This window comes from Pongo pygmaeus, chromosome 8 (assembly GCF_028885625.2).
Source record: "Pongo pygmaeus isolate AG05252 chromosome 8, NHGRI_mPonPyg2-v2.0_pri, whole genome shotgun sequence".
NCBI lineage: Eukaryota > Metazoa > Chordata > Mammalia > Primates > Hominidae > Pongo > Pongo pygmaeus.
The window spans coordinates 130445108-130463852 of NC_072381.2; the positions used below are offsets into that span (position 1 = coordinate 130445108).

General features: G+C 48.1%; 1 protein-coding gene across 23 annotated transcripts in view; it reads right to left on the bottom strand.

The window, feature by feature from the left end:
- CTBP2 (C-terminal binding protein 2) overlaps positions 1 to 18745 on the bottom strand; it is a 173522-nt gene that overhangs the window by 48162 nt on the left and 106615 nt on the right. For 12 of the 23 annotated variants that reach the window (XM_054437174.2, XM_063670381.1, XM_054437179.2 and 9 more), the window contains one exon: positions 2987 to 3145. The exons of 5 other annotated variants lie outside the window; for them this stretch is intronic. In XM_054437174.2, coding sequence (XP_054293149.1) covers positions 2987 to 3044 — 58 coding nt within the window. In that variant the 5' untranslated portion in view covers positions 3045 to 3145. Of the gene's footprint in view, positions 1 to 2986; positions 3146 to 5505; positions 5615 to 18745 lie in introns of all 23 variants that reach the window. 6 more of the 23 variants (XM_063670378.1, XM_063670380.1, XM_063670382.1 and 3 more) reach the window with 2 other exon arrangements.

Here is an 18745-nt window from a genome sequence, read left to right on the forward strand (position 1 = left end):
CATTAAAAAAATTAAAATGTGGCTTTTACGTTGGCTAGAAAGACCACTATTCCAGCTCATTTGGCTGGAGTCCCAAAGACTGTCTGTGTCCTGCTCTCAGAGTAGAGACACAGCCTGGCAGAGTGAATCCCCACGGCAGATTCTGGGCACACAGAATGATCAAGCTCCATGCCACTTTTTCTTGCTTTGAAAAGTTTCAAGGAGGAAAGGGCTGGAGAGGCCTTAGAAAACAGGGAAAGGCTGTAGAAGTATCTGTGCAGGGGTGATGCTCAGATTCCAGCGGAGTACCTGGAGTGGGACCCTGGAGAGGCCTGCCTGATTCCAGCCTGGGGACCCACGACCAGGGCTTGATATTGGGATTGTGTAGCAGGCGGGAGGGGACGAATTTGAAGGAGCTGGTGTATCCAGACACCAAGAGCAGTAAGACAAAGTTCCTACAAGCCTGGGAGCAGACTGGGTAAGCACAGCAGAACATGGCAGCTTCATGCTTTTAATCATTTAGAAAGAAAAACAAACCTAAGGGACGCAGAAGTCCCTGTGTCAGGTGTAGGCAGTGGGGAGGGAGAAAAAAACAGTTTGACAGGCTCTCTGCATGTCAATACAGAACATTCTACAAGTAGCTGACAGAATAGAGACACGGTGAGAATTCAAAGCTAGAGGGAGTGAGTGTGTGAGTGTGTGTGAGTGTGTGTGTGTGTGTGTGTGCGCGCGCATGTGTGTGTTAGATGTTCAAGGCCTTCAGGTGGAAGAAAGAGCTGAATCCAAGGAGCTGATATGAGAGAAGGCCAAACAAAAAAACAGACTGCCCGGATTCCTGGGTGCAAACTGCCTACTGCTCAGCACCTCTCCGGCAGCACCTGTGAGATGGGTGCCACCTGTCCTGAACCATAACAGGTGCCACAAGGACTAAGTCAGCTTATACACAGGAAGAGCACCAACAAAGCACCTGGGACCAACTGTGAGTACTTAATAAGATGGCCAGGGAGCTGACATATAGATGGTGACCCACATTGGAGTAACTGCATTTTGGCCTGTCTGCGTTGACAGTTATTGAGAAATTTAAAATACATAACTGTAAATGTATCTGAAACACTATGCATAGACAAGGTAATGCAAACTTCTGTTATAAAAAATTGGCTGAAAATTTCCTATTACACATAAAGGGGGTGAGAAGGTTGGTGAACCATCCTTCAGCACCTGTCTGGATGGGACAGAGGGTCTACAAGCAGGCAATGGTTTTGCCCAAGTCAGGTTTATACAGCCATGGAAACACAGACAGGAAACGCTGCTGGCTCTTCAATCCCATTCTAGTTTCTGATGCAACACCCCTGGAGAATCCTGGGTGCAGGGGGTGGAGTCAGCCCCAGAGGCATTCCTGCTACTAACCTTGGAAAGCTGAGTCACGAGCGTGTTCCAGAAGCAAGTACTCAGTAACCTCAATCAAGCACCTTTACACTGGAAGTCAAGAGTAAATTTTACAACTCCCCATACAATCTGGTGAACCCATACTGTGGAATAGTCTACAAATCAATGGGGCCTGGGCTCTTCAATAAGTCCAATGTCTCTGAAAGTCAAAAAAGCCCAGGGGATAATTTTAGACTAAGGAGACTAGAGAGATGTAACAGCTAAACACAATGCGTGACCCTTATCTATTGCACAGGCAAAGAGACATGGAGGAAATGCGAATATGCAGCCTATACTAGACAATACTGTCCTGAGGTTAGATTCCTGGGGTTCATTCCAGTATTGGGAGCATGTAGGAAATTGGATAAAAGGTGCCATGCCATAGGTAGTCCAGAGTAAAGTGCTGCCCCTGCATTTTTTCAGATGGTTCTGGAAGAAAATCCATCATCTACTCACACAGTGTCTATTTATATGTATATCTCTATCTTTATCTCCCCTCAAAGAAATCTGGAAAACTGAATGGAATATTGGTGTTCACTGTACTATCCTACCAACCTCTCTGTAGGTTTTTATAATTTGTGAATGTTTACTTTAAAAACACCCTTTAATGCCAGACTCCTTATACTGAACCCTAGGAATGTCAGTGCTTTTGTGATCTTGCAGTGCAGAGTACTGTGGGGCTGTGGAGTCACTCAGCAGAATGTCTATGATGTCCCCACCCCGTGTGGCGTGAGCCACATCTACTTATAGGACAGACAATTCCATATGGGCAGCTGCAGGGGAAGGCCTGTGGGTTGCGTATTCCTGTCCGCAAACTGGTGGGTCAGCTACTAAACTTCAGCGTGTGCGTGAAGGGTGCGGAGGGGGCTGCGGAGCCACCTTCGCTTCCCTCCGAGAGCCACCCTGTAGGGCAGTACCAGCAATCACCCTGAGCAAAGAGCAGCCCTGTAGCACTGACCCCATCTGGCAGGTGCACTCACCCCTAAACCCAAATCCACACGGTGGTTTCTTACCACCCGCTAGCTGGAAGAGCGCAGTGCTTAATCAACACTTCAGAGTTTTGTCCCCAGGTTTCCATTAGATTTTAATTGTGTTTACTTTTCCTTTCATGAACAGAACAGAACACTTCCAGACATCTCCAAAGATACCAGGGACATGAACACACCACGAGGGGCAATGCTGGGCTCTTCAGGAATCTCATAATATCAGGAAATTCAGCATTGTAAATATCTTAATCCAAAACAGGTAAAGTCCTGAGATTTCAGGAAGTGAAAAAAGATGGTCCTAATCAATACCATCTTTTATATGCAAAATAACCTTAGGTACAAGGAAGACATGGACCTCAGGGCCCACCAGCCCTGAAACTGTTCTCCTAGTTCTCAACCCCGCCCCAGAAGCCAGGCCTTGTCCCAAGCCAAGGCCAGGCCCACGGCCAAGGACACCCAGCAGAGGGTGCCAATGGTGTGCAATGTTGGAAGGAATCTGGCTTGGGGGGTGGCACAGCCAACTCAAGGGAGCAGCCAGCGAAGATCTGAGTGAGGGACTACGTATGTTTGGTAAAAACCGCCAAACACGCTCTTACCTTCACAAATTCTGTCCAATCGCTGTCTCTTGACTTTGTGCTTATCCACAAGGGCCATTCTTTATGGAACTTTGCAACTCTCAGATCAAAAGGCAAAGCAGTCCTCTAAGAACTTAGGGGAACTCGCAGGAGTCTGCGTGCATGACGCCACTATGAAGCCTGAAACAAGGAGAAAAGAATCCTTACTCTCTGGAGACCCTCTGGGCACAGGACAACAGCTCATTGGGGACTTAACTGCTACTTTCTATAAGGGAACCTGCCATGCGGACACATGGGACTTGCTCTCTTCCCAAAGCACTGGGAATGGAGGCTGCACCAAGTGCATCTCAGCCACCTCCTGCTTCTTATAATAGAAAGCAAGCGAATGCACACAAGACAATCGTCAGTTATTTCTGGAAGCAGCAAATTCCAACAGATCTCTTGCTTTTAACTTTAGGGCTATAAATGCCAATTTACTGACCAATTTGAAGTGTAATAAATTGTATTCCAGTGGCAGAGACCAAGTGACAGCCAGTTGGACCTGCCCCAAACGCACTCACGCTGAGATGCAGATGCACACTGTGGTGACTCGAGGGGCTCTGCCAAGGCCTTCTGCCAGGTGAGTTACAACAATGCTTTCCAAAACAGCCACGCAGGGGTCAGGGGTCAAAGCCACAGCTCAGAACAACACAAAACCCTGACTCTATCACGTGAGAATGCGGGTGGGAAGCCCCAGCAGCTGCTAACCAATGTTCGTCCAATGCCACCTTCCTGAACCTTCCTTGCAGCTGGAGGGGACCGCAGTCAGCACCAGCAAGGACAGGGTCCCAGGCTGCTGGCCTTGACACTTGGTCCCAGCTATATGGGCTGAAGTATTTTCTTAGTGTGAGAGTGTAACCATCCCCGTGATGTTTCAGGCAGAGGTGAGGCTGATGGAGGAGGCAAGAAAGGTCTCTCATGTGGTTTGGGGTACGTGGGATTCTCTAGAGGGAGACCTGACTGCGGCCTGGGGAAGAAGAGCTGCTGCCCATCCTCCTTCTGGAAAGGTCAGGATCTGAGCACTTTGGAAGCCTCTGACTATCACCAATGTGCCGGGTGAGGTCCAGATCATTAACGGCTGTCCCCAATATCCCAGGTTTGCGTCACTGCTCTGGAACTGCATTCTTTCCATTGATTACAAGAGGCTTGATGAATCTTGGCCAGGCACGGTGGCTCACGCCTATAAGCCCAGCAGTTTGGGAGGCCGAGGCAGGCGGATCACCTGAGGTCAAGAGTCCGAGACCAGCCTGGCCAACATGATAAACTCCTGTCTCTACCAAAAATACAAAAATTAGCCAGGTATGCTGGCAGGCACCTGTAATCCCAGCTACTTGGGAGGCCAAGGCAAAAGAATCATGTGAATCTGGGAGGTGGAGGTTGCAGTAAGCTGAGGTTGCACCACTGCACTCCAACCTGGTGACAGAGCAAGACTCTGTCTTTAAAAAAAAAAAAAGGTGCCTTGAATCTCAATTGGGAAATAACGTTTAAGGCCCACTCTATTGTCTTCTGTATTTTTTTCCCCAAGGAATACAATTAAGTCAGTCTTATTTTAAGAACACCACCACAACCACATACACACACACAGAAAAAGTGGTTCTCAGTGATCTAGCGGAAAGAAAGAGGAGAGATAAAAGACAAAAGTGAGGCCCAAGGGGTAGAAATGAGGATAATGATGTACGGTCATCAGTTATGCAAAACATTAAGAGTTACTTTATCAAAAGGTCAGATTGCAGGTCTACCAGGTTTCTGTAAGTTAATGGCTAATTTCCCAGCAACGAGGCTGAAAAGGCATCCGAAAGATTTATGGCGATAATTACTTGATTCTCAATAAAAGAGCTACGAAAAAGCACAATTTCCAATCACATAAATAATTAATGTAACATCCCTGAGATACCAAACCCTTTCAATGATTGGGAAGTTCCCCCAAAACGGGGAATGACCATATCGGATCAGTCAGGAGATGGAGGTTGTCCTAGAATGTGTGGGGTTACCCTTGAGCAGATCCATGTGGACGTATTTTAAAAACTGGTTTTGCTAGTGTTGGTTTTTTTATTTTTGGTGAGACAGGGTCTGCTCTTCACTCAGGCTGGAATGCAGAGGCAAGCTCATGGCTCACTCACTGCAGCCTCAACTTCCCAGGCTCAAGCAATCCTCCCACCTCAGCCTCCTTAATAGGTGGTACTACAGGCATGTGCCAACATGCCTGGCTAATTTTTGTATTTTTTGAAGAGACAGGGTTTCACACCATGTTGCCTGGACTGGTCTCGAACTCCTGAACTCAAGTGATCCACCCACCTCAGCTTCCCAAAGTGCTGGGATTACAGGTGTGAGCCACTGCGCCTAGCCAGTGCTGGGCTTTCTGAAAGGCAACCACACAAAAAAAGAGTCCCTAACTATAGCCAACTTAAGAGTTATTGGAGGGGGGGCGGGGGGCCAAACCTATCGATCTGAGCTTTTGTCCATCCCCTCCCAACCCACAAATGACTCTAGGTGAAACTGACCAGGAAGGCTCGGGCCAGCAATTGTCATCTGCTCAGGCACAAGCTCTGATGGTCAAACTGCAGTCTGGCCCCTCCTTGACTCTGTTGTAAAAACAGAATTCCACGTCAGCTGCGTCATCCAAGGGGGGAAGAGAATTAATCAGTTAATTTTTGTGAAGACCTCGGAGATGAAAAATGACAGCATTATAATCTGAGGCAAGACGGGTTTCACACCCTCCTCCCCCAATTCCCGAGTGAGGCGTAATCATTCTTTTTGCTTTCCTTTGAATTTTAATTTGTATAATTAGATGGCTTCCTGAAAAATTGATAAGTAGAATTTCAATCATGCAATCAAAGGAAAGATCAGCCATCAGCTTCCACAAACGCCAACATTCTACTATTAAAAAAAAAAAAGAGAGGCTGACTCCCATGTCTGGCTTTTTTTGGGGGTCGGGGGAGGGGGGTCACCCTCTTTTCTCGCCCTTCTGTGGGTTCCTTTTTGCACACCCCAGCCAGTGGCACCGACCCATGTTTAGGGCTGGCCATCTTGGCTCCCAAGGCCACCAGCCTCTGGGTCTGGTCTGGGCAGTGACCATTGATTTGTGTAGCCTCAGTCCCCTCCCCTGATATTTCTTGTGCAACAAGAATGTACGAAATGTGACATTTTCCTCCTTAGCCCTCCCAAGGAGCAAGCTATTAACATAACCATCTTCCAATGACAGCCACAGGCCCTCCTTAGAGCTGAGCTGCACACAGCGGCCTCCAGCTGGTCTCCATGCTGAGCAAGCCAGCACCCCCAATCCACGCTGGCTCTGGGCTCCCTGACATCATCACAACTCTCTTGGTGACGTCTCCTATGAAAACCAGGCTCTGCCTTTATTTTAAACCAGACTCCACTCATAAATCAATTTTTCCCCGCTAAACACCAAACAATATGGGCACAAATAAGGAAGGAACAAAAGCAGAGGGAACGTGTTTCACTATTCCACTCCTGCTGAAATTGTTCCTCAAACCATGCGAGGGGCGGAATTGTGGGTGGAGGGAGTTCTAGACTCCACTGGTGGAATGAGCTTGGATGAGCTGTTCTGGATACTCAGGCTCCTTGTTTGTAGAATGGGATGTCACTGTGATGTCCCAGAGTGGCAGTGAGGACCAACCAGTGAGGATGTACACGAAAACACTTGGTGGGAGCCTGCAGGTCTCTGCGAGCTGCTCCTGCCTTTCCTCTGACACCCCCTTGCACACTCCCCCTGGCAGGGAATAATCATTCCCTTCTGGCTGAGGCTGGGAGGTGAACCTCAGTGAAGTTCAAGGTCAACAGGAAAGCTGTATCTTTTCAAAAGGAAGAAGAGTGCCCTGAAGCCAAACCTCACAAGAAGAAACACTGCCTCCTCCCAAAAGGAAAGTTATGGGTATCACAGGCCAAACTCCAACCAAAGATCAGAAACGTGGACCTTAAATTGTATTTGCTTTAAGTGAGGGCTGTGATCTAGGGCTGAAATATTTGGTGTCAAGAAATTCAACTCATTTCTGAAGATGAACAAGGCTTGGAAAAGAAAGCCACTTGGAGATACTTGGTTGTTTCCAGAGGGGACAGGTATGGAAGATTTGTTTCGTGGAGGTATCACAGAGAATGGGAGATTTTTGAAGAAATGAGACAACCAAAAGGAAAAACGGCACATTTTACAAGCCCTTGCTTGGCTATCAAACTCCAACATATCCAGAATCAAGGGCAGGGGGAAGGGGAGGGTTCCCCTCATCAAGCACAGTCTAAAATCTGGGCAGGTTAATTTTATCAATGACCATCACCAGCTCCTCGCCACCATCATGAGGTTCTCTACCAAGCGCCCTTAGTTTACACAGCACAAAAACCCAGCCCATCAACTCAGTTTTATAGACCCTCTCGATTTCTTTTCTTTTTCTTTTTTCTTTTGAGAAGGATTCTCGCTCTGTCGCCCAGGCTGGAGTGCAGTGGCGCAATCTGGGCTCACTGCAAGCTCCGCCTCCCAGGTTCATGCCATTCTCCTCCCTCACAGCCTCCCGAGTAGCTGGGACTACAAGTGCTGCCACCACTCCCGGCTAATTTTTTGTATTTTCAGTAGAGACCGTGTTAGCCAGGATGGTCTCGATCTCCTGACCTCGTGATCTGTCTGCCTCGGCCTCCCAAAGTGCTGGGATTATAGGTGTGAGCGACCGTGCCCGGCCGACCCTCTCGATTTCTTGACTCCACTTCCTAACCTTCATCAAGAATAGGCAGCCGAAGGGATTTATAGAGTAAGTGCATGCCTCTGACAGTGCCCTTCTTCAAAATGAAATTTCTCTCAAATCCAGTTAAACATGATGATGTCTTTCAATTCTTTCAAGGAAATCTACTTAAACATTCTGTTAATAAAGGCAGACCGAGTTTCACAATATGCTCACAAATTAATATCATTGTAGTTAAGCAAGTCCTGCCAAAGTTCTCTGAGTGTGTCCCCGGAGAACTCAGATCTCATTGGTAAGCATGAGTGGGGCGTAGACTTTCTGTTTGAGAGGTTGAGGCGATCCAATGCAGGAAGAAAAGATTCCTTGCAACCCAGATGGCCGCATTGATGCACAAGGTCCACCACCCTTCTGAGCCTGGGATCCAAAACGACAGGACTCACTCCTGGAAAGCTTCATTCACCGCAGCCTACAGGGCCTCTCAGTGCACCCGCAGGCTCATCTAGGAGCCTGTGCGACTGCTGTGCCAAGATGAGGAGACAGCAACAGTCCAGGTGGTGGCGACGCCCAGCTCTTGCACACATAGCCGAGGATCCTGCTGGTGCGGTGCCAGCGGCACATCTGCAGATACGGTGCCAGTTAACAGTGCCTTGAGAACACCAGCCCACCAATGACTTCTGCCCAGAAAACACTCTGACTTTTCATCCGGAGTCAACAGAGCCACATGTGCTCAGGCCACCTCAAAAGAGCACATTCCATAAGCTTCAGAAGCCAAACTTGTGCAACAGATGTCTTTCTTAGGAAGAGAGCTGGGTAGAATCTTCTGAACAGGTGATGAGCATTTTATTTTGTAAACTACACTTGGAAAAAACTACTAAAAACCAGATATAAGCAGGGCACAGTGGCGTGTGCCTCTAGTCTCCCTCCTCAGAAGGCTGAGACGGGCAGCTCTCTTGAGGCTGTGGTGTGCCATGATCGCACCTGTGAATAAAGCCACTGCATTCCAGCCTGGGCAACCCAGCGAGAGCCTGTCTCAAACTTAAAGCAACAGCAAAACCAGATATAACAAAACAAATGTCCTAAAAGAGTCAGGGATCACAGCGAGAGCCTGTCTCAAACTTACAGCAACAGCAAAACCAGATATAACAAAATAAATGTCCTAAAAGAGTCAGGGATCAGTGGGTCAAAAAGCACTGGCCCAGCCTTTGATTAAATGGCAACCGTAACACAATTAATAACAAAATTACTAAAACTGTACTTTAAAGGAAGAAAATGAAGCTTTTTGAGAAAATCAGGATAGGAAATGAGCTTAATGGAACCAGTTTTCAGAACAGCAGCTATGGACCGAATGCTTATGTACCCTAAAATTCTTCCATGCTGAGTGTTGAATTCGTGAATGTTCAAACCCTAATTCCCACAGTGACGTATTTGGGTGCTGGGCCTCTGGAGGTGATTCACGAGGCTCTGCCCTCAGGAACAGGAGTAGTACCCAGTCCGTAGTACCCAACAGATGATCTTGCTGCCCCACACGAGGATACAGCCAGGAGGTCTACAGCCAGCAAGCAGGCCCTCCCAGATCCTGGATCTGCCAGATCATTAGTTTTACATTTCCCAGGCTCCAGAGCTGTAAGAAATAAAGCCACTCAGTCGATGGTATTTTTCTTACAGCAGCCCAAACTAAGACAATGGCCAAAAGTGAATATTGCTTCCTGATTATTTATTAATTTTTGCAAATTTAGTTCTACATTTTTGGGTATTAAGAGAGTGTCTGACTTCCTATACACTACCAATAAAAAGGTGTACAGGAAAATCTCCCTCTCCAAGAGCCCCCATACCCCATGCCCTAAAGGTAACTAGCAGGACCCTTTCTTTTTTTTTTTTTTTTGGAGACAGATTCCCGCTTTGTTGCCCAGGAAATCTCAGCTGACTGCAATCTCCACTTCTCGAGTTCAAGTGATTCTCCTGCTGTAGCCTCCCAAATAGCTGGGACGACAGGCACACGCCACCAAGCCCAGCAAATTTTTGTATTTTTAGTAGATACAGGGTTTCACCACGTTGGCCAGGCTGGTCTCAAACTCGTGACCTCAGGTGTCCTGACCCCTCGGCCTCCCAAAGTGCTGGGATTACAGGCGTGAGCCACCAAGCCCAGTCGTGACACTTTCTAATACACACATTGAAGCTTCACTCTGGTTCCACCATCAAAGAAAGGCTGGCGAGCACCCAGCAGCCCAACCCGAGAGTGACATGGTCATACCCTGGTCACATGCCCTCGATCAGTTCCAAGGGCCCCACCCTCTAATTCTCTAGGGCTGATGCAATGCAGGAAATCCAGCTGTGGCCAACACAGGGCTACAACCCACTTCCGACACCCCAAGGCTAGGTATGCTACAGAATTCACAAGTGCTTGGGTTTTAAAAAAAAATACATGGCTTCCACAATCTATTACAGTGTACCCCCCAAATCATCTAAATGCCTGTGCCAGAACAGATAATCATACTGACCCAACTGGATTAAGAAAGAATATAAAAAACAGACTCATCAATTTAGGGCAGGTCAAATTATGCCACTATCAGAGTATTTTAGAATTTGGATATGAGGGCCAGGCGTGGTGGCTCATACCTGTAATCCTAGCACACTGGGAGGCCAAGGAGGGCCGATCACATGAGGTCAGAAGTTCGAGACCAGCCTGGCCAACATGGTGAAACCCCATCTCTACTAAAAATACAAAAAATTAGCCGGGCATGGTGGTGCATGCCTGTAATCCCAGCTACTGGGGAGGCTGAGGCAGGAGAATCGCTTGAGCCAAGGAAGTGGAGGTTGTAGTCAGCTGAGATCCCGCCACTGCACTCCAGCCTGAGTGACAGAGTGAGACTCTATCTCAAAAAAAAAAAAAAAGAATTTGGATATGAGGCTAAGGAATGTGGACCTGTGATTCTGTTCTGTCCATCTAACTCCCACCAAAACATTCTTAGGGGCTTTGAAATGACCAAAAAATTAAAAGTGAAGCCCCTGTAAGCTACACAGGGTAAGAAACATCAAAGAAATGTACACAGCAAGTCTCTGAGCACATGGAGCCAGTGCTAGGAGAGGGCACACTATGAGGCTCTGGGCTGCCACACAGGAGGAGGTGAGCAAATCTAAAAACCAGGCTTTCCCTTGGCCAACAAAGCTGAGTAAATCCTCCCGTTTTGGTTAAGGGTTGTTAGCACACGAAAATACATTTCCTCATGTTAAATGCAAGACTCCAAAATTCTAAATATTTTCACTTGCTAAAAGCTATAATCAAGAACAGAAGACTTGAGCAGAAAGAATTCATGATTTTCCTAATTGGTTGTTTGATTTGTGTCATAATGGAAATTAAGCGTTGGTCTTTGTTGCTAAAGAAAATGAGCCATTCCTGTGTTTAGGATTTTCACACATTTTAAAAGCACTTGTCTGTCTTCCAAATATGCCTTAAAAATAAACAGTATATTAGTTTTAATAGTGTTATTTAATAATAAAGGCTAAGAAAAAAAAGGGATAAAAGCAAATAAGCAAACAAACTAAACGACACCTCTTATTCCTATCTGTTTAGACTTGAGGAACCAGGAATGCAGATTAATTTTTCCTTTTCTAGTTTTCTCTTTCCTACTCTGGCATGAAAATTTTGATCTGTAGCTGAGAAGGCTGGTTGAACAGATAAAAAAAATTAGTAATCTCAAATTTTATGCAGACAGAAGTGGTTCCACCAGAAAACTCATCTTTTGTTACATATAGTGTGCAAGAAATGATTCCAGAATGTTTATATCTGAACGTCATGCAGAGAAAGTATCCAGAACGTTGGAAGGTTCTCATGTCATGCCTGCAGAAGGGCACCGGGCCATGGTAAGTAAAGCCACTCCTGTGCCCCCAAAATCACCACGGCAAAATCTGCAGCCTGTGATACAACTGAGCACACACGATGCATCTGCTGTGTCCAGCATGGTGTAAAAGCACAGGGGACTGATGGCCACTAAGGGTTCTGAACTTGAGGACTTACAAAGGCGAGAGCCACCAAGCTACACTTCTTGGAGAGAAATATCTGGAGGTTATATGCTAAACCTATGCAAAACTTAATACAATTTATTAGACTATGTATTCAACTGTCAATTGTTATTACAGAACACTGTGTTATATGTATCATATAGTATATAATAAATTATTAATGAGATAATGTTAAACATTGCTATCTTAGTATATGAAATGGGGGAAGATTTAATCCTCTTAACTTTTAATTATTTAGCTTACACTTAACCATGAATTGCCCTTGTATTTAAATATCAAATAAAGGCAATTATAGGAATTAGCTACTTATCAAACAAATTGCAATGATGAGATATGAATTTGTAAAAAAAATCTTCAGGTTAGATTTTTAAGATGCCTGCCTTTGGATTTTGCCTCAGAGAGGCCTGGAATCCTCGACTGATTTTGTGGGGCCTCTACTGTCCTTAGGAGAACCCAGCTGGCCTTCTGAGATCCCAGCCCACTCATCTCTTGACACCGTAGGGTCCAGAATGCTCGTATAAGGACATGCTCTCTGCAGTCTCTGCTTGCTCTCAAAACCAATGGAAACCCCCACGTGGGCTGACCTTTTCCTGTTGCAGCCCTTCCTGGGAGATGGCCCAGCCCAAGGGAGGCCTGGTGTCCAGCGATGGGGCCCTTTGGCCGGCAGAGGGCACTGCACACCCTGCATGGCCTTCCAGAGGCTACAGAGACAGCCTCTTGGCCATGAGTCACCATCCTCATTTCTATCCCAACTTGAGCTCTACAAGCACCTGGAGAAAATAAGATCAGCTACTCCTAGAAGGGAAGGCCTGGGCCCATGGATGAGATGCTGCATTTCCCTGAAAGTTCCAGATGCAAAAGAGGCAGAAGGTCTCACCGTTCCAGCAGCAGAAGCTTCGTTTCTAGGAGCATGATATGCCAGGGGAAAGGGGATGCAGTGCCAGCCCCTACCTGTTGTTTATCTCCCGAGATGCTAGCTGGGGGTCCTACTTTCACAGCTGAGTGACTTGAGGTACAGGCCAAGAAGCAGGGAGGCTCCCTGCCCAGGGCGTGGGGTCCCTGACCCCAGGGAGCCAGGGCCACCCTGACAAATGATTTTTCCATTATGTCCGGTGATATCAACCAGTCAGTGTTGAAAATTGGAAACAACTTGGCAGAGACGGAACACACACAGAGAGGAAGGTGCTGGGGAGGGGCCGGCTGGGCTGGGCTGCTCTGCAAATGCCCGTTAGGCTTTCCGTTACAAATGACAGCCTCTGGGGCACTATACACACCTGATCAACAGGCGACTGCTCAATTTGACTCAACACCAGGATCAGTTTGCTGTGAGACAAGTATGATCTCAAGATATACAACTTTTTTTCTTGGTAGACACTAATTTAGAAAGGAAAGTGAGGAATGGGGGATTTTTCCAACCTTCCCCAGGAATGGATTCTGGCCAGAACGCACATTAATGTGCTCTCTGGCCTCAGTTTGCGTGCGCGCACACACACACCCGCCTTTCACCAAGTTCTAAGATGCTGGTCACCTCTTCTCCACACTGGCAGGGCACCTGACAGTTTCTGGTTGGAGAAGAATGGGAGGGGCTGGTGTAGCCTACTAATGCCCCACTACGGGAGACACATGTGCCTAATTCAGTCCCCACCATCACAGGACACTCTTTCTTACCATCATTTCAAAGCTGCCACAGTTGCCACAGCAGCAGGACACCACTGGGTGATATAGCACATGCTTGGCCTGACTTGGCAGAAGATGCCTTTGGATAGACCCCACACACGTGCGGATCCTGGGGAGTCCCCACCCGAGCTCTGGTGCCACCTCCCCCAGGCAGCCTCCAGGATGTGCCTCTTCATGGTTCTGATGTCACAAATACCTCACAAGCTTGCTCCAAGTCACATTTAGTGGGACTTGCTTTCACTTTCCCGGACGAGGTTCCTCTGTACAACCCACTTCAGTGTGGAACCCTCAGCAAGGAATGAGGGCTACCTGGTGGCCAAGGAGAGGTAGAGACCCACAGGCATGGTTGAAGATGGTGGGAAAGGGGAGTTCAAGCTGGACGGGCAGAGATAAGCTATCAAAGCAAACGCTGGCTGGGCTGCCAAGTGTCTGGAGAGATTATCTCAAAAACAAGCAGGAACAGCTCCCTCCAAAGGGGCCCACCTGTTGAAGGAGTGGGGACCCAGCCTTCCAAGTTCCAAACCAAATCAAGACTCTTGAGCCACCCTGCTCCAACTCTTCTGCCCAGCCTGACGTGACCAGGCCAGCGTGGCCACCACCCCAGTGCACAGCTCAGCTCCCCAAACCCCACGTCTGAGGGGCTAACTGTTTAGGACACCAGGAGTTTGGGCATGTAGTGGGATAAAAGTGTTCCAGGCACCTGGTGTGGCCCATCCTTCATTTCAAGTAAGGTGTCACTCATGCAAAGGTTGGCACCCAGGAGAGCCAACTCAGACCTCAAGAGTGGAGGATTATGTTTGCTTTATGAGGGCAGATACTCTATGCCTGGGTCCTTACAAGTATACACATTCCATAATGCGTCTCTATCACCAAAAGCCGCTCTGCAGCATCATGGGGCACCGGTACTCTGTCTCCTGCGAGAGGTCGTGGAAATGATATGTAGAAATCAGACATCCCTAACTCCAGAAAATCTCTAGATTCAAAGGCACCGCTTCCCAGACTTTATCTTTTCAACCTGAGTCATAGAGAGAAAAATCTTAGTCTTATCCAGTTATTTAACAACATGAAATAAAGCAGCTTGCAGCTATTCATTTTGCTTAACACGGTTTTCACGTGGAAGACGGTTGTGTAACGGAAACCCAGAGGGACGAAGGCTTTGTTTGGTATCCATGACTGCACCCAAAGAGAGAGCGGGCGCCTCGCAGAGTCTGATGGGGAGGAGGAGGGTAGGACACTCCCGTGTCACACAAATTCATCTTTGCCTATCAAATGCTGGGAAAAGAAAGGGTGGGGGTGGGGCTCAAAAGAGCTCTTTTGTTTTTGTTGTGGGGTGTCACTGGGGTTCAGCTGTCTTCTTGAATCATTTCACCTGTTTCATAGTGGCATCCAGTCCCGGTCTCCAGGTCTCTGATGAGTACACCACCCCATTTTAATATTCATCGTAGCTCAAATGTTCCAGGCTATAGCTCAAATATAAGTTAGTGGAAAGAGGTTGCTGGGGAGGAGTAGGCAAGGCTCCTGATGAGAATCTTCTAGAGAACTGCAACCTTGTCATAATGAACTGGGGTCCTCACAGGCCTCCTGCACTGAAATCCTCTAGAGAGGGAGACATTTGGATGAGGAGGGTGGATGGTGCCCATGAAGACAATCACCTATGTGGAGAATTACAGCTCGTCGTCCGCTATCATCAGGGATCCTAATTTTACATGAAATCCCATTGGAGAATTCTTGACAAGATAATGGCCATTTAAACATCTGCTCTGAGACATTTTATGGGGATATTGTGCACGTTAGGGCCCAAGCCAGACAAATAAATGGGAAAAAAGGTCTGAGGACTCAGGATACCTGGATCCCAAGTTTTTGTCCCCACCCCAGACACCATGCGAAAATGGTACACGAAGACCCTTAGGGAAAGGCAGGTCCCTGGAGGCCCACTCCTCATGTACTTCCTGCCATAGCCATCCAAGCCTGAACATTTATGGTCTTGATGTCAATTAAGTCCCCAAAGCAATTAAAATACCTTTTCAAGCTAGGCATGGTGGCTCATGCCTGTAATCCCAGCACTTTGGGAGGCCAAGGTGGGTGGATCACTTGAGGTCAGGAGATCGAGACAAGCCTGGCCAACATGGCAAAACCCCGTCTCTACTAAAAATACAAAAATTAGCCAGGTGTGGTGGTGGGCACCTGTAATCCCAGCTACTCGGGAGGCTGAGGCAGGAGAATTGCTTGAACCCTGGGGACGGAGCTTACAGTGAACTGAGATCACACCACTGCGCGCTAGCCTGGGCAACAAAGTGAGACTCTGTCTCAAAATAGAAACAAACAAACCAAAAAAAAAAACAACAACAAAAAAAAACCTTTTCAATTAAATGCCCACAGGTCACACTGACTGTTACAGGTTGAATTATGGACCCCCCTAATTATGTTAAAGTTCTAAGCCCCAGGACCTCAGAATGGAACCTTATTTGAAGATAAGGTCATTACAGCAGCAATCAAATTAAACAAGTCATTAGAGTGGACTCTAATCCAAGACTAATATTCTCATAAAAAGGAGGACATTTGGACACTTAGACACAGACGGGGAAGACGATGTGAAGACGGCGTCTAAAAGCTACGGAGACAGGCCTTCTCTCAAATCCTTGGAAGGAAGCACCCCTGCGGATAACTTGTCTGAGACTTTCAGCCTCTAGAACTCTGAGAAAACACATCTCTGTCCTGGCCTGTCTGTGGAACCTTCTTTCAGCAGCCCGAGCATGCCAACACATGCCAACAGATGAGAGGCTCACATCTATCGATCGGGGTCTGCGCTGCTGAAACCTGCAAAGCTCAGGACCACCTTGGCAGGAAGCCTGGTTGTGGTGCAGGGGCAGCAATCTGTCCAGAATCCTGGCTTTATTAAAAAGCGCCAAGTCAACCCAAGCCTGCTTTAGGGGGAGAAGCAACCTTCACCCTCCAATCTCACCCCGGACAGCTCAACACGCATGGCCTGACTCAGAGGGGCTGCAGGTCCCAGAGCTGAACCCCACAACATGCAGGGAGCGGCCTCCCGAGAGGCTCAGACCTGTGTTCGCCAGGGAAGAAACCCAGGAGGGAATGTTCTAACCTTATTTCCCTTAAGCTGCTTTCTGTGCCCCATGTCTGGGATTTCACTGTTTGGACCATCCTGCCTTTGTGTTGTCTGTGTTAACAACACCCAGAAGATTCCATCAGCCTCATGCCAGGGTTGGGAGATCAAAGAAAGGTGATCCCCACACTGCCCACAGAGGAGGGAAGAACCTATCAAGGACGTCCTTGGGGTCTAGCAGCAAAGAATGGTGGTCGTGTCTTTGAACGCCTCAGTCCGGGCTATGTGTATCGTGGTGTGGGCTCCAGCGGGAATCTGGGGTCCACAATCACAGGCACCATCCATCGGTTCCTGCTTGGCGGCAGCCCCAACACACTCCCATGGGAGCCCAGACTGAGCACCCACTGGATCTCAGGCTGGAATTGGGCGCTTGGATCAACTCCATTCAAATGGCTTTGGGACAGCCACGTGCATCTCCACATTTCCCAAGTTCATGGGAAATTTTGAAAAAAACTTTTCTGACTGTCAAAGCATTCTCTCCGGTCCATTCTCAAATTCTTCCCCCAGAATGAAGTTTATGAATACGCATCACGCAGCATGCAGCCGCTGACCCCAAGTGTACTTATTCCTTCAAAATACAGAACTTTAGGAGTACAAAAGGCTTATTGGAAGAGAGAGAGAAAAAAAAAAAAAGAAAACAAAACCCCACAGAACTTCCAAGATAATTTAAGCATGAATCCACGGGGCCACCAAAGCCAAGGCTGCCCCTCAGGGCAGGTGCAGCATTCTCCCAGGTTTCTGGAGTACGACTGGGGGTTCATCTCTGGAGGGCCGGGGCTCCCTCACTTCCAGGAAGGATCCAGTGCACTGTCAACACTGGAGACACGGGAGCAGGAGGAGCCCACTGAAAATGACCCGCCACTCTATCTTTTGAATAACAACCTCACTGCCCACCGAACAGAGAGCAAGAGGACACAGTGACAGGTCTTTTGCAGTCCAGATGCTTGCAGCCCCTCCTGGCGTCCCCCAACACAGCAGTGCGAGGAAGGCCCTCTGTCCTCTCCAGGCCCCTCCCAGAGGTTCTCCCAGGGAGGGCACCCAGGGATGAGTGGCTCCTGGGCTCAGCTTGCTCCACTCCCAAGGCCCTTGGGAAATCAACAGGCTCAGCTCAAGAGAGGCAGAGAAGGGGTGAGGCTAATAGGTTTTGGTTTTTGAAAGGTCTGAGGTTAGACCCTCTGGGCTTCAGAGACAGCACCTCAGATGATGCCAGGGTGAACATCTCAGACACGCTCCTGAAGATGGGAGGGGAGATCTCAGCCCAGAGCCGAAGGTGTAGACGGGTCTGATGATGTGAGAAGAGAGGAAGGGAAATGGGAACTTCACTTGGAAAAGGAGAGATGTCACATAGTTCCGAAGGGCAGGGCACTGGCCACAGACTGCCCTTCATGCCCAGCTCCACAAGAAACCAGGGACCCGGCAGAGGATCAGATTCCACACAGGGGCCCTCACTGAGGTTGCACACACATTATCTCAGTGACCTTTCCAGCCCCTACAGGACTTCTGGGGAATCCGAAGCCTGATAGCTCTGCACAGCCACCCACCGGTGACACAGGCGTGCCCACAAAACAGCAGAGGGCCATGAATGGAGGGCCATGGAGGATTTTCCGAATCACTGCCCCTCCCCAGAGGCTCACTGAGAGCTTTCCAAGCTGAACATGACCCTCTCCCTGACTAGGGCAGATCCCATCTATACTGTGGATGCCAGAAAAAGAATCAAAACCATGGCCCCCAGGGACCCCCAACCTTTTGGAATTCATGTCCTTGTATAAGCCCTGCTTCTAAACAAACAGTATACACAGGTGAGGGGATGTCACTTCTGAGATTAGGTTAAAAGAGACTGTGGCTACCAATGTGGGTATCCTCCCATCTTCCCTGCCAACTTCCCTCCCTCCCACAGAGGCCAGTTGCCATGTCAGCTGCCCTAAGGAGAGACCCACGGAACAGGAAACCAAGGCCCTCAGTCCCAACAATCCACGAGAAGCTGAACCCTCCCTGAGCTGGGCCTTCAGATGAGACCACAACCCCGCTGACATCCTGACTGCAACATTGTCAGGGCCCTAGCAGGAGGCACCAAGCTAAGCTGTGCAGGTTCCTGTCTCACAGACAGTGCAAGACAATAAAGTTTTGTTGTTTTAAGCCTTTACATTTTGAGGTAATTTGTCACACAGCAATAGATAACTAATATAACCCTTTACACAACCTATCACACTGACTATGGTTACTGACACAGTACAG